Source organism: Pleurodeles waltl, chromosome 5 (assembly GCF_031143425.1).
Source record: "Pleurodeles waltl isolate 20211129_DDA chromosome 5, aPleWal1.hap1.20221129, whole genome shotgun sequence".
In the NCBI taxonomy this organism is placed as follows: domain Eukaryota; kingdom Metazoa; phylum Chordata; class Amphibia; order Caudata; family Salamandridae; genus Pleurodeles; species Pleurodeles waltl.
The window spans coordinates 923,725,083-923,747,165 of NC_090444.1; the positions used below are offsets into that span (position 1 = coordinate 923,725,083).

Genomic DNA, 22,083 nt, shown 5'->3' on the forward strand with positions numbered 1-22,083 from the left:
GTATAGGTTTTTCCCACACTGCCTGTCCTTCGGTGTGTTGTTTATTAGATGGGTTGTCCGTAAAGGATGAATATATTAAGATGACTTTTAGATGCATAAATATATGAATGAATATATATTTATATGAATAAATAGTTTTTCTATCTTCACCTATGTTGTTCTATGTTGTATAGATAATTTGTTGTTTTTTCCTTTCAAGGGCATTGTTGTATGTAATGATTATCTTAATTCCCAGCAACTGTGAACAGAGCAGGACTTTTTCAATGTCAGCAGATGCTGTTTAGTTGCTAACATGCTATTTCTATCTGTGTCTTTCCTGATAATTTAGGTGCGTACTGCATCATGTTTGTTGTTGATAATATTTAAAACAAAATTCCCATAATTGAATAAAAACAATATCACATAATAATAACAGGATGTGGGTAAAGAATGCATGAGTAATATAACGTTTCTTTAAATTTATTTTTGAAACTTAAAAGTTTCTCAGCTTCATAATCTTTTCACTCTGATCATTTTTGTCTGCATGTTTACTTTATACATGAAAGTCACAGGTGATAATGTGAATTTGAACTGAGTGAAAAATGTGAAAATACTTCAATGTACCAATAATAATTTTATGTCCATATTCTAACAGCAATCAACAATTTATTTTCTCCATATACTAATTCTGTTTTGTATTTTTTTTATTTTATATACATTACACAACTTATGTTTATATATATGTAATCTACTTACACCTTTATTCTGAATTGTATATTGATGATAATATGGGGAAATTGGTCACAAAATCTTGAATGAAATCCAGCTCTAGTCTATCAAGGAGACATCAGGGAACACTGTTATCCACAACAGGCATTAAAATCAGTGAAAATGCAAACTCTTCCTTTAATGTCTACATTGATGTATAAGTGGCAAGTGTTCCCTGATACGCCAATGCCATTTTTATATACATATATTTCTCCCAAAATGCATGTAATAAGAGATACTTCATGCTAACATAATATTCCATATGAGGAACTCTTGGCCTGATATTGACTGTGGTGGTTAAAGAAAATATCTAATTTCTGGAGGAAGTCATAAATCAGGAAGACAATTTACCTGCAGGGTCTCCTTTATAGTGTATTACACTGCAAGAAGTTCAAACAATAGACTTTACGTCACAGGTAGGACTTCCTCCAGAATGCAGAGGATTTTGATTTATCATTGAACTACAAATCAATCCCTTCATGTCTTCCTACATTCGGTTGCATTTAGGAAGGGATTTATAACAGTATTATAGATTAGGCCAAGAGATTCTGCTCATGCGCAAATCTATGGCACATGTTATCAACTGCAACTGGAATCCAGTTAGAAGTATTAATTGTTTCTCTAAAAAGCCTATGAATTGTGGTAAAGTTTAATTTAAATATTTGAAAAATCTGATATTGAGGGGCAGAGCTAAGCCTCAATTGAGATGTTTGCTCACAAAGCTCACTCTGGCACACCTGACCTCCTTCAACTCTATTTTGGCCGCACCAGGAAACCCGGGGGCCCTCCATCATCTCCAATTGACTGAGGATGAACCCACTGTGTGCTACCAATGCCCGGGCTGACTCCTTTTCTGGCCATTGACAGCGGCCTCTGCTGGCTCGCATGGCACTCTGCCACAGATTAGCTGTTCTCCCGCTGCAGTCTGCCTAAGTGAGGTCTTACCATATGGGGGCTGATGACTGCTGGTGCTGACAGCTCTGCACTGCACCAGTATGCCACCTGCCTGACCCATGCCACAACCACATGGGAACTGCACTATGGGTCTTTTCACTTGCCAATGGCCCAATACTGGACATGCCAGACTGTCCTTATCTATAATGCCTGCGGCAAAATGGCCTCTTTGGTGCTTGTGCTATTGGGGAGATAAGGGTGCCCCCACCAAATCACCTGATTGCTATTCCAGACTCACCCAAATCCTCCATCTTTCTGGGAAGCCCCTGCCTGACTTCGGCATCCATCATGAATTGGGACAGCTGTCCTGTCCTGCAAGTTCTCTTCAGCTGAATTTTTGGCCTAGTTTCAGCCCCTTGACCAGAGGAAGCATTACCACTCAAGCCTCCCTGCTGATTGTCAGTGCCTTACCCGCTTTTAATGTTGGGGGAGACCCCTTATATCCTTTGTGACCATTTTGAACTGGGACAGCTGTCTCAACCTGTACTCTTTTGTTGGCTGACCCTTTGGCCCTGGACATTACACTCCAAGCCCTCCTGTGGATTGCCCCTGCCTTACCCACTTTCTACTTTGGGGGAGCCTACTTTACTTTTCCAGGTAGCCATCTTGGCTTGAAACAGATAGGTCTGATACTTGCGTCTTGCCACATTGCCCATTTGCAACACTGCTTATGATCCTGCTGTTTGACTCACATATGTGATCACCCTTCATTTCTATTTCTCTTGACAGCGGGGCCTTTGCCAGAACCTGCTGCCAAAGGTCTTCACCAGTTTCAAAGAAGCAGTAAAAGGCCAATGACCACCTACAGCACAGGGCCCATCTTCCACAATGGACTCAACTACTCTGGATGCAATCCATGTGGACCTAAATTTAATTAAGGTGTCTGTAACAACAGTGGAGCAGACCATGTCAACGGTGGCCATGGAACTTAGGAAACTTTGCCTGGATCTGTCTCTTTCCAATCAGAATTTGCTTTTAACTATGCAAGGGCAATGAAATTTGAAGCAAGGATCGACTGCACTCCAGATCTGGGTTCTGACCTATGGAACCTACAATGAAGCATGACGAATCTGGAGGACTGCAAACGATGCAACAACATCTGCCTCTTTGGGGTACTAAAACTGATGGAGGATCCTGATCTAGGCAGTTTATCACTACCTGGTTGCCAACCTCCTGAATATCACTTTTGACCCACCCATGGAGAGTCCAAGGGTGCCTTGCCTAAAGATGAGATGAGAATCCACTCAGGATAACCTCTACCCTATTATATCCTATCTCTTGTGCCATGACCAAGCATGTTCCATCCTTCAAATGTTCTGCTGACATGGCATTTATCTCCAGGTTGTAATGTACTGTAATGTAAGGTGGACTTGTAGAGCACTGCTTGTCACCCGTGAGGGTATCCAGGTGCTGAGTAGATGAGTGTAGGCATGTGGTGAGGCTGGGCCTGAGTACAGGCACTCTTGATGGTCTCACAAGAAGACTAATTGAAAATCCAATTCAAGAAGTGAGGAGGATACCCTGATGTGTTGGGGGAGGTTTTTCCAGGAGTTGGCTTGGTAGGAGAATGATCAACTGTGTGTCTGTGAGTGAGGTTGAGTGAAGTTGTCTCGAGGGACAGTGGAAGTGAAGCCAGTGATTGAGGTATGTGGGTTGTGAGTTGTGCAGTGGCTTTAATGCATGGATGAGATGTTTGAACTGGCAGAACTTCTAGATGAGGAGCCAGTTGAGCTCTTGGAGGTGTGGTGGGGTGTGGGTTTGCAAGGGAGGTCAAGAACAAGTCTATCGGAGGTGTTTTGAATGGTTTGAAGTCTGTGAAGAAGATGGGTTTGGATGCCAGTGTAGACTGCATTGCTGTAGTCCAATTTGCTTGTGATTAGGGCCTGCGAGATGGTACGTCTGGTGTCTAGTGAGAGACCCTTGAAGGTCGGCGGGCCACCAGGTGGAGTCCCAAGGCAAGCTCTTATTCCTGAAGATCAGCACTTCAGTTTTGTCTGTGTTGAGCTTGGTGGCACAAGAATCATGGCAGTAGCTGAGTACTTCCCCAAAACCACTCTTTTCCAACAACTGCTACTGGCCCTGCTCCCATGGATAAAAGCTGTCACAACCCCATTGATATCCCCATTCAAGGGGCCATGGGGCACACATGAGCTACTGGTCCCAACCAAGGTGGTTGAGGCATTTTAACACTGTGACAGGGGAGCCACCATACTATGGATCCTGCTGATCTGAGCCAGGCACCCCCTTCTGTACCTGATTCTCATTTGGGTAGCTTAGTTCGAGCAATCAGGCTTCTTCAGGGAAAGCTCAAACACAGATCAGTGAATGAGAATCATAACGTGTAGATAGTGTATCAATAAATCAATGCCCATTTAAGTATTTGTTTTTGCACAAAAATAAGAATTTTAATTATATTTCTACACATGCAACAGAAGACAACATTCAAAAGGAAATAACACAATCAACTTGAAATCAGCGTTCTAGTAGTTGTCAGGCCACTCCCTGTTCTCCCACTTATAGTGCAACAGGTTCAACGTTATTCTCCATTCACTGATTGCTGCATCCAGAGGATGTAAACTAACAGGCCATACTCAAGAGTTCCTACCTCAGGCTCTGCAAGTAAGTTCAGTTTTTAGAGTCTAGGTATTAGCTGCTCCAATGCTTCTATGCATCCTAGGGCCACAGAGGCCCAGTTCTGGGCCTACTGGCTCTGGCAGCCAAATAACCTGTGGGGTGCAGTGTGGTCCTGTTCTGTATTGGCTGAGTAAGGTCTTTCACGGTCACATGCAGCAACACCTGGCAGGTGCTGGCTTTCTTCCCTGAACCACGCCACCTGGGGATTTTAGATGAGCAAAGTCATTTCTCCCTCGGCAGAGGGTGGAGGGTGGTTTCCTTGCTCCAATTGGGTTCTGTGAGTGCAATCCACAAGATGCCTCCACCCCCTCCACCATGGTCCCTACAGTTTCTCGGTCCCGGGTGAGGGTTTAGACCTTGCGACTTCAGTCTTTCCCACAGCCTCTCCTGTCATACGGAGTTGCCCCATCAGCATTTTCACTCTGGTCACGCTAGCCTCATGTGGATGGTCACAGTGGCTTCTCTTGGTGTACTAGGTCACCAAACCACTTCGGCATATGGGCAACAGCCTGATCGATGTGGGGACAGGTCCCTCCCATCACAGGCTTTGATCCACACAACAGCGATCCCTCCTGGCATATGGGGTCACCAATGTAATGTAGCACACAGGCAATAGCTCAATCGGTGGGGAGACGGGGCTTTCCCACCACAGTTTTGATCCACACAACAACAGCCTCTCCTGGCATACAGGGTTGCCAAGTCAATGTAGGATATGGGCAATGGCTTAGTCGGTGCAGACAGGTTTCTGCCTCCACAGGCTTTGTTCCATATAATGGCAGCCCGTCCTGGCATATGGGGTAACCAAGTCAATGTAGCATATGAGCAATGACCTGATCTGTGCGGAAATGGGTTTTTGCCACCACAGGCTTTTGGCAATCAGTGGCAGCCCCTCTTAGCATAACTGGTCATCCAGCACATGAGCAATGGCTTCTCTCACTGCATGCTTGTAACTCAGTTCACAGTGGTCCCTTCTGTCACAGGGGGTGCCAATAAAGCCCAAAACATGGGCTTCAGTCCTATCAGTGCAGGCTGGATTCTTCTCATATCACAAAGACAGTCCTATGGCAGGGCTCCCTTCTGGACTTTGCTCTCCTCTTCCTCGCGGGCACATGAGTCTTGGAAGCAGGCAGGTACTGGTGTTTCAGGCTCTAGGCAGGTGATCTTGGCTACCCTTGGTGATGCCTACTCGCCCAGGAGGGATACTAGCAGGCAGGGACCCTAGTCCTGATCACAGGTAGAAGTCTTGCAGATCTTCCCATTATACACACAGCCCAGCTGGCTGCTCGACAAATGACAAAGTTTTGGGTTTCAGACTCCCCCACTTATAGTTACGTTCCAAACACAAAACGGGATTTAGTGTCTGGACCTTTGAAGTTTTAAGTTGGGGTTCTGCTCCTTTGAAATGGACAACTCTCCCCTTTCTTTTCCCTCGTGAAGTATGTCTGTCACAGCAGGCAGGACTCTGAAACTGATCCCACAGCAAGGTTCATGGGAGTGATAAGAGTTCACACCTGGATGTCAACTACAGTGATAAGTGCATCAAAGGTTAATCTTTGGCCCTCCACCCTTCTCTTTATGTTTCCATTACACCCCCATCTCCACTTTCCAGAGAAATGTCCAGGCCCTTTAATTGAGATCTGTCATGGAATCAAAGCACTCTATGAAATGCACAGGGAAATCCTAGCTCTCCCTCATCCACTGCTTGTCCCACTCAGCTTACAGGAATGCAGCAATTCACAATTTTGTCTGGGGGATTCCTCTACTATTCATGTTTTCACCAGGCAGGCCCAAAGTCTTCTATGTCATGTACCAGTGCAGGCACTACTGCACTCGTACATTCACAGCACACTCTACTGTCTAATACTGTTGTGCTCATGTACTATGCTACCACCAGCATTACAACACGTAGCATATGCACTGTCTGCACACACTGTTCCTTACTACAGTCCCTCTATATTGCACCAGAGTGTGTTATTGAAAAGCACACCTTGCCAGCACACACAAATTTAACATGTGCACACTGTCCCCACTTCACCCTATGTGTAGTGTTTCCTTGTAAGCACTATGCACTCAACACATGTTTTCGTCATTCACACACTTCCACGTCAACCTGATGTAAGCCAGGGTGAGTTAAAACACATCAGTAGAACTTTGAAAAAGATGAGTGAGCTTGTAGGCTGCACTTCAGTGAAACAAGGTAAAAAAGACCTGTTCACCACTACTGATCACTACATGGTATGCTGCCACCACCACACTTTTGCTGTTTAACTCCTGGTAAAGTCAGTAGCATTCCATTACTATGAGAGTAGTGCTTTGGTGCCCCTCCCCGGCCAACAAGACTGCAATTCGTGAGAGAGGTCTTTGTCATGGTACACAATCATGATCTGTGTTCGTGTGTGACAACAAATCAGTGTTAGGGGTCCAGAAAATAATACAGTTGGGTACTCAGGGCAGGGGAACACAGCTCTTCCCATGCAGAGGAGTTTTTTTGTCCCAACATCTCCACTATGGTCTTCCTTGGGCATAATGACCTTTCCAGGGATTATTCTGATCCCACACTCCAGTAACAGTTCCTAGACACAGTCAAGGACCCATCGATGGATGCAATGGGGACTCCTTGTTCTGCATTATGTGAGATACCCATTACAAACCCCCATCACCTCTTGGGGCCTCAAAAGACTCCCAACACTTACTGGGGATCTATATCACCAATGCTCCCACCACTCTAAGCTCAGCAGGCATAGTGCCATTCCCCCAGCAACATGGATAAATCTTGCTCCCTATTGAACAATTAAAGAGATCCCCCACCACTCCTCCTTGATTGCTTTAGTGCACTTACAGCATTCAATCTTCTACTTTCTCAGGTCAGGTGTGGCTACTACTCCCTGACTAAAGTTTGCCTGACTGCATTCACCATTGTTGTGTAGTCATTTTAGTTATAGCTCCATGCACGTTATTTTAACATAGTAGGCATGCCGCTATGCACTTTAACCTAGATTTATTTTATTCGGCTTTGCTTTATTATTGTTACAGTAGCCACTTTTACAGTCTAGTTTTATTTTCTCTCTATCTGACTGTTTTTGCCTAGGCCAGCACTCTGTTCTCAAACAAGACATTCGTGCTTCTTTCAAGGCTACAGCAAGATAGGTTGCCGGTGAACGTGGTATAAGTTTAGTCTCTGATATTCATAGAAAATACACATCCTAACGTACTGACATTTTCTGAGAACGCCAGCTTTTTTATTATAAAAACACTTCCCTGTCCCTTACACGTTAGAGGGAGATTCTAGCCAGAGAGCCAGGACTGTATGCAGATTGCCAAATGCTTCGCTATAGCTGTTTTGCACACTTCAGGCCTCTGCTCAGGTATGGGGGATGATGTCTTCCCAGGGGAATATGAAGGGCAGAATTAGAGCTTAACACGCTGTGCTCTATCATAGCCTAGGTAGGAATTAGTCTGTTGACCCTAGTGACAATATGGTAGCATTACTTTTATGTTTTACTCTCCTTGTCACAATTTTAATCTTGTCATGCTGTGTCATCCTGGTTATTGCAGTCCACACTTTGCTATTTAGGATGTAGTTGCTTTATTAAAGCATTATTGAAATATATACTGCCTCTGTTTGTCATTGTGTATGTGAGACTAATGTAACTAAGAGAAATGGATGAGACCTGAGTGACCACGGCTTCCCTGAGAAACCAGTTATGTAATGTGCTAGGCTACCCAATCATCCCTGCTCATGGGTAGAGATGAGGCACTGATAGTTAGCCGGAGCAGAGCCCAGACTGGAGCAACAGGTGTCACCTGTAGTGGGTTAGACTCAGTCTCCCATTCTGCCACTCAAAATCCAGTAGTATCATTAGAATAATGAGAGCCTATGTGACACCATCATGTATTTACGTTAGTTTTTCTTATTTTGTTTCATTTGTTTTTTACTTCAGACCAACACTAAGGCACATCCCCAAGCCATGAACATCTCTACTTAGGCCACCATCATGCTTGACTGCCTCCTACCACCTTTGCCTTGACAGTACTCTCCCTCAAAACTCTGGGCCTTAATAACTGCATCAACCACTAGAAAGAACAGTTCTTCCTGGCCACTCGTAATCCAGACATAGGTCCTCATTACGACCCTGGCAGTACAATGACCGCCAGGGTCGCGGTGGCGGTCAGACCATCGCCAATGTGGTAGTCCAACTGCCACCTTACGACCACGGCGGTAGCGCTAAGGTCGGACTGCCAACACCACCATTTTCCCTCCACAGGATGGTCTGGGGTTGCTGGCAGCCCTAGACCGCCAGGGAAGTGCAGCAAGCAGTGCCGCCCTGTGGATTAGGACCACCCTCTCTGCCAGTGGTTACATGGCGGTAACCCTGCCATGTAAAGGCTGGCAAAGACGTGGTGGAAGGTGCCGAGGGGGGTCCCCTGCACTGCCCATGCACTTAACATGGGCAGTGCAGGGCACCCCTGGCCAGCCCCGTCGCAAAGTTCCCTGTCTGCTTTGCAGACAGGGAACTTTGTGACGGGTGCCGGTGCACCCTTTGCACTACAGCATTGCTGTCGGCTCTATTACGAGGCGGCGTAGATGGTGTAGGCCGTTTCCTCCTGGGCCAGCGAGTGGAAACAGTTTCTGCCCCTGCTGGCCCAGAAGGTAACTCACATTGGGGACGGTGGAGAGGTGGCCTCACTGGTGGCAACCTACCCATCGGGACTTCGGAGGATGGGCTTTTCCATCTGCTGAAGTCATAATGACCCCCACAGTGCTGCTTCAGGAAATGCATCTATTAGAAACTGAATCCCAGAATCTTAAACAAAACTGGGTAGGAACTGTACTTTATGCATGTGGGTCACCTTCCAAGAAAGGGGACACTGCAATATTACTACACAAAAGACTGGCATATAAACATAGTCAGACAAGGAAGGACATCCTGTGACTGCTAAATTGGCCATACAATCCTCCCATCCCATTGTGGGGAACATATATGAGTCTAATAGCCCTAAACTCATCTTCTCTCACCTTCATCAACTGCTTGCCATCGCTTGATGGAGAGCGTTCCTATTGGGCAGAGACTGCAACAACACCCATGGCCCTATCCTTGACCAGACAGGTGCCCCCGGAGCTTAGGCCCAGCAGTGTTCGAATAGTGTTAATGGACCTGCGTAACAATCACTATCTTTTAGAGTCTTGGAGCAGGGCTTGACCAGGAACCAAAAGCAGCCTTGGAAAATGTTGTTATACCAGCAACCGTATGGAATAGAGTGACCGAACGAAATATGAAATACCAACCACTAAAGACAGGGTTTGAGGGGTCCTCGCCTCATGATATTTTTAGCTGGGGGAAAGAGTACATTTTGCAGCATGTTTTTCATTATATACTACTTTTTCTTTAAATTGTCTTTCCCCTGCTCACTAATCATTTGTTGAGGCTCCTCGTTGTTTACCTTTATCTCTCACCCCTTATTGTCTAATCCGAACACCTCTGTGATTACCTCTTACCCTTCCTTTTTTCTGCTCCTTTCTACTATCACACTTTTTCTTACTTTGGTGTTCTTTTCAACTCTCTGTCTTCTTTCCTAGAACTCCTGTTTCTTGCTCACCTCACTTTCTTCCCTCATTCCCTGTCCTATGTAATCTTCTCTAGAGCTTTTCTTCTTTCTTATCTATGCTCCACTTCCTCCCTATATGCCCTTTTAACCCACGACTTTCCCTTCTCCACTTTCTATCTTCTGCTTCCTCTTAATATCACCTTCTCACCTTTCCTCCTCTCTCCTTCCTTTCTTTACTTCTTCCTCTCCATCCTGTACTTTTAGCTACACAAACAAATAACACCAGAGGTTCTGCCTCAAAGGCAGGTATTTGTGTCAAGGGGTGGGAACCAAGTTTCTATTTATAGTCTGAAAATACTGAGCAGGCTGGAAATAGTAATAATGGATGTCCATATGACATGGGGAACGAGTAGAAAGGCAGGAGTAACTCTGGAGGCTACCAAAGCAATGGCCATCTTAGCAACTGAGTGACATAGCTGATGCTCTGCAGAACAAGAATGTGTTACTCCCTCAAAACTGCCATTAAAAGTAATTGAACCATCACTGTTTTCTTTATTTATTTAGGAGTTTTGTGCCGAACCACATGCCCCATTCCGTCACTTCAAAGTGCTTTTAGCCTAACAGTGTAAAATGGCGGTGGTGATGGCTCTGGTTGAAAAGTTCTGGATGTCCAAAGATGTGTGCTGGTGCAGAGTGTGAAAAAGGAAGCATGAGTTCAGTTATTATCTGAACATGAGGGCACTGTCACGTTCAGAGAACATGTTTGTTATTGCCCATGTCTATGTGTCTTGTGTTTCTTCTTAGAACAAACTAAATAAAAAAAGAAAAACGTACAAATATTCAGTTTACATAACCTCAAAAATATTTCGACTGAGGTTTACTCTGATAATAGTTATTTAAAATTATTATGCTCTATGGTTTATTTTGTTGAAGTTGCTTTTTTAACTTTTCTGCCCAAAATACAATTTCTGAGACCAGAATAAGGCCATTAGTCTGTGGCGGGTGGTGGGCTGGGTGCTGCAGCTTATTTCTAGCACTCATGTGCTTCATTTCCAATTAGAAAAATCTTCATTTACAGTTTAGCGGAAGGCCATTGTAAACAAGAATGGCAAAGCCAATAGGTCTGCCAGCTTTCTGGCAATTCTTGTTTTGTTTTAGTAAGGGTTTTGCAAAACTTTACTGTTTGGGAAAATGCCGGACACTCATCAATCTTAAAAATGTAATTTGTCAAAGGCAAAAAAGTTTTTTGTCTCAAAGAAACCACATACATAGTACTACCAGGTACTGAAGGGAACTACTTCATGTTTGATGTGTTGTTTGTGAAATGACAGCATGCCATAGCTGATAATGAAATCAGTCAATGGCTGAAGTGGGCTGGTACATTGCCCTTAATGCATGCTGGAATGGGTGGAAGACAAATGTGGATGACACCAACCACAGACTAATGGATGACCCCCCTATAAGTAACTACATTATACACATAATTTTAGTAAAATCAAAAGGTCTTGGTTAACACAGAGCTAAAATGGTCAACCTGTCTGGCATTTGTGCAAGACTCTTGCCTTTGGGACAGAAAGAAACAAAGAAAGAAAGAAAGAAAGAAAGAAAGAAAGAAAGAAAGAAAGAAAGAAAGAAAGAAAGAAAGAAAGAAAGAAAGAAAGCCAGTTTCAAATGGACACAATGTGACCTGATAAGCTGTGAAATAGCACCAGTCAGAAAGGCAAAACACTCTAAAAGGAATATGCAACAACATTGGCAGAAGACTGGATCTGATGAAGATGAAATGTTCATCAGAAGCTTCCTGCTATCCCATCAGGTTGAAAACACAGAGGCAACTCTAAATTTATTATAAAGTAAAAACAAATTCACTGGCGCTGAAAGGAAAGAATTTGTGTGGATGTGTGCCCTATGGGGGAGTAAAATGCAGTCACTCACAGTGGAGTTAGCCAATGGCTAAGTAGGCTGACAAACTGCCCCTTGCTGTATGCAGTAGTGGGTGGGAACAAAATGTGAATGACCGACAATAGACCAGTGGATCAAGAGAAATCACTGAAAGCCTATATATGTAATTGTATTGTACATATTTTAGTAAAATCAAATAGTTTAGTAAAGTCAAAAGGTCTTAGCTAATGCCAAACCTAGAAAGTTACATAGTTTCTGTCACAGAGGACCTCGGCGCCCTCGGGTTCCTAGCTGTCTCTTAGGAAATCGAGGAGACAGGGAAGCTTGGATGTATTTTCTACATGTGGAGGAGAGAGGAGCGCAAGCGGCCCTAAAGTGACAGGAGGTGATTTGTTTGCACATAAAGGGCATTTCTATAGTATGCCTTCCCCTGCCCTGCTATTTAGGACCTAGGGAACCCACTATTTCCCATTCTACTTGAATACTTCTTTAAATGAAAAATCATGAAGGGCTGACTGTTTGTTTCCTGCGGGACAACTTGTAGTGAAGGTGACTGCTCCGGCCTCACTTTCCCTCAACTCTCAGATTGGAAAGTATTGAAGAGAGGAGGCAATCCAAAACACAAATCCGTGACCTCACAGTTCTTGTTTCCTGGACACTCCATCATCCATTTGAAGTCAGCCATGATTGCTATTTACTGCTTATATCATTTTAATTGCATCTCATGCTTCACTTGAAAACGCAATAAATAATGAATTCAAAAGAAAAATCGCATACTGTATTATTGTACTCCTAACAGTAAACTTTGTTTGAACATTTTCTAGTATTGTTACATTTTATATTATGGAATTCATAATTAAACCGAATGTATTCATTAAAAAAAAAAAAAAAAAACGTTTAACAGTCTTTGGAACTGTTGAAGCTTTAACTGAACTTACAGACGTCTTTAAGCTTGAATGGCACAGCAGCATTTAATTTAAGCATGGGGAAAATAAAGAGAGTCCCCAATTGTTTGGCCAAGACACACACGAGTAAGGCTAGAACTGTGAGCTAGATACCCATCATTAGTCATTCGTCATTACATTATAGAGCAGTACCACATATACTTTTCTCAATTCTTCACGCAAATTATACACTACAAGACGAGTATTTTACAGTTCTCTGTTATATGGCATCGAACGAGATTGACTCAAAAGCGACATGTCAGTTCAAGTTGAGGCTTTATCCCCTTAGTGGGAATCGTTGTAAGGTCTCCACAGCAAATTGAAAAATAAAGAGGCAAGAAAGTGCCACAGATATTGAGTTCAATCTAGACAGAAAGCTCTTACAGTCCGGAGGACAGCTGATGGTGTACCACCCAGTACAGCATTTGCCGTGATACTTTCTGGTGAGTGAGACATTTTCTCAAAACTGCAGGCCTCCAATCATATAGATCCTCAATAGTTTAAATCAGCATCCCTAAGAGAGAAGAGTAGAGTGTGGAATACATTGTTGAAATCAAACAATCTCAGACAGTTGAGTACAGTCACTGTCTGTCCTGCGTGTTGTCTATGGTCTAAAGAGGCAATAACGTGATGATCCTGGCCAAGGGCAACAAAGGACAAGATGTATTAGAACATCAGCAAGATAAGGCACACAGCCCGTGTTGGTGGTGTCTGTGTGATTGACATGGATTTCCATGGGTTGTCAGACCTGGCAGCAATTTAAGTATTCTATCATTGTTTGTAGTACTAAACTGGAGAACCAAGATTATAGTTTTCATATCTCATGCTGGAATGTACTTCTTGCCAAAAGCAGCTGATTGACTTCAAGATGCAGATTTCCCATTTTATCCAGAATCTGTCAAGGTTATATCAAGAACCTCAGCCAAGGAATCACAAAGGCTTGCTTTTCCATCCTAAGTTTTTAAGATATTAAGGCCCAGATTTACAAAAAAGTTGTGCAGCGTAGTGCAGCAACAGAATTTGCAGCACTGCACCATTTTTGAAATGCAGGGATGCGATGTATTTACAAAAATATGGTGTACCCCTTGTGCTTTCCTCTACACTGGTGCTGAATTTAGCAGCCTGAGCCAATGCATGCATCCTTCCGCCATAGTGCAAGGGTGTCTGCGTTATGAGGATTGATTGTTTATGTGCAGGAGTGTGTCCCTTCCTGCACATAAACAATCCATAATGGTGATCTGGCACTTCTTTGTGTTCTGCAGAATGCACTTTACTTAAACATAATTTATTTCATGACATTGTGCAGCCATACAATGCGAGCTCACTGACATATCTTAGATGATTTTAGAAACCTCTTGTGGAAAACTGAAAATGTATTATAATTATACTGTTTTGCAGCAAATCAGATCTTTGGATGAAGCTACCAACTAAGCTTGGCTTTGGGACACCAGAAGGTTTGTGGCTAGGTCCTGAGTCCCCAAGACATAATAGGGTGGAATGTAATTAGCACGTACTTTTTTGCATTAATATCCCTCCACCTAATTACTATTGGTTCAGTTTTTCTGCTTTCGGAATTACCAGGCATGGAAGAACCTGGCACAATTTTTCTTGCTGGTAAAACCAGCAGGAAAATCACATGCAACTTTAGTGGCAACATTATTGCTTTATTTCTAATTGAATGAATCATAACATACTTTTACCTGCTAGAACAAAATGTTTTCTTCCCTCCCCTACTTTTCCTACCCCATAAACCATCCCTCCGCTCATAGAAGCTGGTAAATGTAAGTGGTACAATGCATTGAGAAGAAAATTACATGTTGTTTAATGATGGGAAAAGTCAGTATGACACCGTAATTCCCCATTCCATGAGGTATTACTTGTAATTGCACAGTACCTGGGTGGTTTTACCGGGCAGAAACGTAAATATCACGTGGTTTTACAAAGACCCAGCACCATGTAACTCAGAATCAGGGCCTTAACGTAGGGAAAGTTCCTAAATTATGAGTAAGCATGAATTAGCACTTTGTGTGCCCTTCCCATGATAATGGACGCAAAGCATCCAAGGTCAGCACATTCTGTCCTGGCACAAGTCTGCTGATCACCTTTTATCAGGGTTTGATGCATGGTGCCAAGGACAGCAGTGAAGAGAGACATTGCCAGTGTAAAATAGCCACTCTTATCTTTCATCACTTAGCCTATTGGAAGCAATAAAACACTTCATATCCAAATGAGGGCATGGGTAAAATGGCCTCAGTCAAGTATCTTTGGTTTTAGAGGCCAAGTACATTTTCTGAGGAATACTATTCTCTTCTAAACTCATGTGACCTGTTGTAGTTACTCTTTGAGTCATTGCCCAGTGTAAATGTATGATGAGTAACATTGGCATAAATATGAACTATAAAATGTACCCATACTTGTAACCAACAAAATCATGCTGATAAACAATTATGGAACTGGATTGAATTGTAATGAAAGACCTTGTACCATTGTAACATATTTACACTAGTTTTCAATTGCTACTAGCTGGGTGGGCAATCGAGCTTTTGAAACAAGTGTATAACTCAGGGAGTTGCTGTCATGCATAAAGAACCGCCCCCCCAAGACTGCTGAACTTTTTATGTTGTGCCACTTTGCAACAAATTCTTTATTTGGCGGCCACAGAAGTCGAAATCAGGGATTTCTGGAATTTTTTGAACCACCCTAATCAGGCATTGCCACACTCTTATGAGAAATAATAGTGAGGTACTGAATTTGTTGACGTTTCATAAGATATAACTCATATCTAGACTGTTTTTAGAACGTGCTGCAAACTCTGAATTCTATTCTTCCTGCTGATCCTCACACAATTGGGAAGAAGAAGTCAAAAAAGCTCCTCCTTCATGTCCATCCCCTATCTTGCCCCTCCCTCCCTTAAACCATGTTTGTTTTATTCACGAATTTCCTTCAGGCTATATTTATGTGGAAGGTGTAATGTGAATTCTAGTGGTATTTCCTCTGCCTTCTGTACAACTTTTACAGATGCCACTTTCTATAGCAATTTTCTTTTCTTTAGCTAGCAATATTTACTCTGCTCCCAAACCAGTTTTGAGTTAACAAAAGGAGAACTAAATGAACAAGACATTTAATTCATTAAACATTATAAGGCAAAAGCCAGTAAGATAGTCCAGTGAGTTGAACGTTTATTGTTGAGATCTATGTGTGATCTACAATTGGCGGGTGCGAATTTGGCTAGTCTGATACAGCCTATCAGTCTTCTAATGCCGGTAAAATGAGCACCAATTTCAATAGGGTAATAACAATTGTATATACACGTGTTCTCAATAAAGCCCTGTCCATTAACGCGCTATACGGAAAACATATTATTAATGGATGTTGTCCTTCTCAGGCCCACGTATCCTATATTCAGACAATAAAAAGCACAATAATAAGGGCATTTTCATATAGAACATATGCGTGGGTATTTTTTTTTCTCTTTCCTTTATGTAAACTGAAGGGTTCAGCTTGAAAATGTCCTTTACAGAACACTGCTCAGTATTTTTCTGTGAGTGCACAAGTGATGTCGTGGTGACATTGACATTTCTCATAATTATAGAGCTGTGCCATCCCTACTGTGCAGCAAACGTGGATAACGACATACTGCAGAGAGAGGCCAAGTCAGAGAGCCACTTCCAAACTTTTACAGAACCTTTTAACAAGTTAATGCAAGCAGGAAGCATGAGTTTAACTTGGGTGTGAAATCCCCTTTGTGATATTTGAAAGAGTTCATGTGAACTAATTTGAAGCACTTCATATTTTCTTTTCAATGAAAGTTAAAAATCATGAGAATTAAAAGCAGTATAGACGGATTTTAGAGGGTAAAGTGCTACTATTTCATGCCAATTTAGCAAAAATCAGTCTTGAGTGGATTCAGTTTTATGTGGTGGTACACAGTATCCTTTTTTATGAAACCTGGTATTTTTGAAAGCATCACATCTCATGACTTCACATCGATAAAAGATTAAACCTACACACTCATATTAACAATGCAGTCAAAAGCATGTAATTTCACCTAAGAAACTTAAAGGGGATACAACTGTTCATCCCTAAATCTGAAGATGATTTGCCTGCCCCTAGTTTTGGCAATCAATAATTACTGAAACTCCAAACTCAGGTGCACCTTGCCCAACCCAAAGGCTGCCTTACGTATTGTTGTACATCTAGTTTCCCATTTATCAGTCATGTAGAGCTAGAGTATCATGTGAGTGTTAATTAAATAGATGTGCACAAAAGCGTGTACCCCCAGAAAGGAGATAGACACAAAGCACCTAAAAATATATCACTGTTTCTTAGTAGAGTGTACTACTTAAATCACTGCAGCCATCCCTTGTTTGTTTTAAAATTCACCTGTTACATTCTTGACAGTTCTGATGGAAACTTGGCGGCCCCAATTTGTCGGACAGCCTACAAAACAGCATTCCTGTCTCTGTAGTTGAGCATCTTCACTATCATGGAGTGGGAGGGGCAGGGTGCCCCGAAAGGCTGTTTCGGCATCAGGGCCCAATAAGTCCTCTCTACCACAAAAATGAAGACAATTGGGCCAAGGGGAGTGCTGTCTTTACCATTGTTCAAGGAAGAGCTCTGGGGTCTGACCCTCAGCCTCCTCCAGGAAGCCCATAAAGTGCAGATTGCAGCAGCAAGAGTGCTCTCTCTGCATCCTCAGCTCTGACATCCATTGCGTCTGTTTTTGCTGACAAGATGTTCAGGTGAGTCATTTTCAGTCCTTGTATCCAAATCCTGAAATTCTCTCTTGTCATAGTAGGGTATTTCAATGCAAGCCCAAACACAAACGTTCACATTGAATCACTTTTTATGCAGCTGCCTTGCTCCACAGAAGCAGTTTCTAATCTTTTAACTTTTGTGGACCCCCAGTGAATCACTACTGAAATCTGGGAACCTCAGCCTAAACAATTTCTATGTTTCGAACCTCAAAACAATAAACAAACATACTCAAACAAATATTCATCAAACAGATGCATAAGTTATGAAATGTGTTGTTTAATTCATAGATTAAATATACAGAAACAAATATTAATTTTAATGGAAAAGTTGGAGCTTTTCAAAATGTGTTTTTATTTCTAATGGACAAATCAATTTGTTAGGCTCTTGCATATCACTTTGTCTTTTTTATTCCTAACGCCTACTCTATTTTTATCAATGCATACTAGTGTAGTGTTTCAATTGATGTCACGAAGCAGCAATACAAGCTTCAGTTTGCTGCACTTACTTTGCTCCCATGAATAAAGTTAAGGAAACCATCTTAATTTTTAGCCTCCAGTTTTAAATCCCTTCACATTTACAGAACATTTTAAAGTTTTCAATGTTCCTTTTCTTTATGTATTTTCTCTCTTAATACACTAACATTATGCAATATTTTAAACGGTTTTGAATCCTCTGAGTAGTGTTTACAGACCCCAAGGAATCTATTGACCACAGGTTAAGAACTGCTGCACTAGGAGAGAGCATTGCAGAGTCAAAACTACTAAGATATGTTGCTACTTCACTCTTCCACAGCACTGGAGCACAATACGGCTGCCTTGCACCATCCATCCACCCTTGCATGTTAGTGCAAAGGTGTCTACCTTCTGTCTAGCACATGGGTACTCGCAAACATTTTCCCAGGGGCCAAAAGGTTTGGTCTGTGATGTGCCCGAGGGCCGCATCAATGCCAGCGGAATGGTGGTCGGGCAAGAGGGTTGGGAGGACTGGCGGTTAAGTATTGGTAGGCGAAGCAAATTATATACATCTAGTGGCTGAATTGAGCAATATGAATCTAGAAAACCTGGGATTAATCTTGGCTTACCCACTTTTGCAAATTGTGTGATCCTAGGCAATTGCTTAATTTAAGTTCAGGGTCTGTATTGTACAAATCTGCTCCTGTGTTTGATTTAATAAACTATAATGCTGTTCATCTATAATAGTAACCCAGATCACTCAAAAAGTACACATAACATCTGACTTGCTTGTTTAAATCACTATTGGCGTATTTGTCAGGGTAGAGGTGAAAATGTATGTTTCTAAATTCTTGTTTGAAAACGATCACATTAAATGAATACTTCTCATTGTACTGATACAATAAATTATACTTAGGTGAAATGGACTGCATGTTAACTTAATACACTTTTTGAATTTTGAAGTGACTGTTATATTTTTACACTTTTGCTGCAAGATGCCTTTAAAAATTAACTTGCTTCTAAAGTGAAGCTCAGGACTCCCTGGTTTCTTCCTTTCCCTAACACCAGTTGACCTTGAAATAAACAATTGTCTCTCTATTTACGATCGAGTGAACAGCAACCCTGTACTCCTGTGGTCCAGGGGGCCGCATGTAAAAGTCAAGGGGGCCGCATGCGGCCCCTGGGCCGTACTTTCAGTATCCATCGTCTAGCATATGTTTTGCACTCAAAAGATACACCTAAAGTACAAAATACTGTGCCTGGACAAAGTTTATAACTTTTCACCCATTTGATGTGTTTTGTACAGGGCAGCACACATGGAATATTTGAAAGGTTTGGAGAAATTAAAATATTTATTTATCTTACTGTCTGCTATAAGAGGCTTCATTTGTTGGCGCAAAGACCTGTATACCATTGTTACTAGGTAGAGCTTAGTGTTAAAAGTCATAGGTAGTAGTGTGGCAAAGGCCACGTGCTACCTATGAGATGCCCCCTGGACACAAATCAGTGAAAGTAGAGCAAAGTGTAGTTTGCTTTAGTTTATTAAACAATGTGTAGTGTAGCTAAAGATTTATGCTGGAACGTAAATAATTTATGAAAACTTTTCACTCATTTGCAGCACTTTTTGTGACTTTACACCATCACAACATTTTGATAAGTCCACCCCAATATCTTGAGCAAGACAAAACCACTCATTCCGCACAAAGATCTTTGAGAACAGCATTAGAGTTGCCAAAAAAACAGGCCTCATTTGCAATAAGTGCGGGAATTGGAAAACATTTACCAAGTGAACTTAGAATTGGGCGTCAAGGTGTGGCAGAGGAAAGAGGATGGAACCATGAGGTGTACCGCCTAAAAAGCAGAGTCTGACAGTCAGATGACATGTTTATTTTAAAACAAACCTGCTACAAATAAATTGGCAACAAGCACATATGTGACAGTAAATCTGTTCTAGGTTACTTAATTGGTCACAAAGAGGCTGCATTTTAATATATCTTGCAGAGTTAAAACATCTCCCAGAAATCATTGTGTGCCAAGAAATTATGAAGGGGTTATAACTCCAGTGGTTTACAAAATTCTGAGAGTTCTGTGTTTTGCCCAATTACAGTTTTGACTCATAAATTAGCAAAGAGGGTTAATGTGCCTGATGCAAACACAGTGTGTAAAATGCAGAGCACCGATTTGTATTTTATTTAGATAGGTATGTAGGATATTTCACATAGCTCATTTTATTACTTTCAGTTAATAGGATGCAAGCCTAAGTACCGGTATCAAGGAGCTGCGTGCAGACTGTAAATCATGGGATTAGAGCCTTCTTTTTTTCTCCATCTGTTATTATTTTTACATATCAAGGAAGGGTTCATTTGTGAAGTGATAAAAACTTGCTAGTACAAGTAACCACAATTAGTGTGCTATGTTTTACCCATAATATATAATAATGTATGGCAGGCTTTCAAAGCAAAACGCAAAACTTAAGTCTTGTTTTACAAAAGAGGGGACAAATTTGCATTGTGATACCAGAAAAAAGCTCAAAACACAAAAATACCAAAAACCGATGGAAAGAAAGAGAACGAAAAGGGGCGAGAGAGGGGTGGTAGAACATTAAGATGACTGTAGGCAGGTGCCTTGCTGTGCCACAGAAAATCCCATAAAACGGTGCCAGATTGCAAATAAATGATTTCTAAACACGAAGGTCTGAACGGGTGTCCCCAAAGGGGACATCATACGATAACATGGGAATCTGAACATTCACTCAACCAGAGGTGAAGAATGGAGAAGAAGAACAGAGATGGAGAAGAGGCAGACGAGAGAAGAAAGTGAGAGAACATGTCAGAGGCACTGACTGTGAGAGAGGGACATTTGAAGAGCTGAATGACATAGGAGAAGAAAACAGAAAGAGAGACGAAGGGAAAAAAGAGCAATGAGGGAAGGCGAGTGAGAAAACGGAGAAAACGAAAACTGAGACAGAGGGAGCGCAAAGTGAAGACAATGAAAAGAGAAACAGAGGGAGAGAGAGCTAGCAATTAACAACGAGCAATAGAGGACGAATTTCAAACCAAACCATACTGGGTATTGGTGCAGCAGGGGGCATTGAATATGTAGAGTCTGGGGCACAAAAAGAGAATTCCTTGAGAATGTTCGCACGTGTGGATTTTTTTGTCAGGTTACAGTAGCCACCACCTGAATGCCAAGTACAGTGACTGCGCCCACTTATTCTCTCGTCTTTTAGGCTTAAAGGGTCTTGCTAGCTACGGGCTCGTGATTCTCGAAACACGTGTAGGCACTTTCCCCGTCTTTCTGTGGAAGCCAATCAATCAGCCCCCACCCCAGCAAGAGTGCAGCACTTCATGATCGCCTCCTCACACTGAAAAGCACATTTGCCCGTCACCATGGTTGCACGGCAAAGCTGTCAATTTAGAGCAGCGCTCGACGATTATTCCTGACAAGAAAGGCTCCCTGTTGCAAAGAAAACGGTATTCTAGTCTCAACATGGAGACAGCAGCGGAAACGAAAACCCTCTCTCCTCACACTTCTCCACGCCTACGTCAGCCGCATCCAGCCCCTAACCAGATCATTTAACGTGCACGCCTGGAGGAAAAGTTTCGGACCCCGCAGCCGCTTACCTCTGTCAGCGTCCTGGCAGCTCCGAGCAGGGCTGAGAGGGGAAAGGAGCTCACGAGGCAACGGAGCGCCTCTAAACTCACCAGAAAGACGGGGCCTGGGATGCCTGTCCCTTAAGTGACTCTAAACATGGTTTGCATAGCTGGATGGCAGCTTATCTGTGCTTTTCTGCTTTCGCTTCCATACATGGATCTGTTCCCAACAGTAACTCCAAGCTGTCGAAAAGGAGATAGCTGGCAGCTTCCAGCTTCAGGCAACACATACACGATAAAAGAGGAAACGAAAGCCTTCCCGCGTGGCACCTTTTCTTGATTGCCACTGCATTTTAGTTTTGCAGATGGGCTGGAAGTTGAGCAATACCTTTTTTTGGCCTACAGCCGTTAAATAGGCAGCCTACATTTCTTCGGCTTGGGTGAATTTAGCCCCAAGTTTTGAGAATAAATGGGATTTATATAAACCTCACTAAAACTAAAATCGGCTTCAAGGAGCATAGCTGTAAGGTCAGAGTAATAATGAAGTAAATG

The 22,083-nt window shown here is 42.5% G+C and overlaps 1 protein-coding gene across 6 annotated transcripts in view; it reads right to left on the reverse strand.

The window, feature by feature from the left end:
- Positions 1 to 21,666, reverse strand: part of SLC8A1 (solute carrier family 8 member A1) — a 1,017,544-nt gene extending 995,878 nt beyond the window's left edge. For 3 of the 6 annotated variants that reach the window (XM_069235055.1, XM_069235053.1, XM_069235051.1), the window contains exon 1: positions 21,562 to 21,654. Coding sequence is in view for 1 of the 6 variants with exons in the window: in XM_069235052.1 (XP_069091153.1) it covers positions 13,113 to 13,153 (41 nt within the window). In the remaining 5 variants the exon portion in view is untranslated. Of the gene's footprint in view, positions 1 to 13,112; positions 13,243 to 21,561 lie in introns of all 6 variants that reach the window. The other 3 variants (XM_069235052.1, XM_069235056.1, XM_069235054.1) reach the window with 3 other exon arrangements.
- Between the last annotated feature and the right edge of the window lie 417 nt (positions 21,667 to 22,083).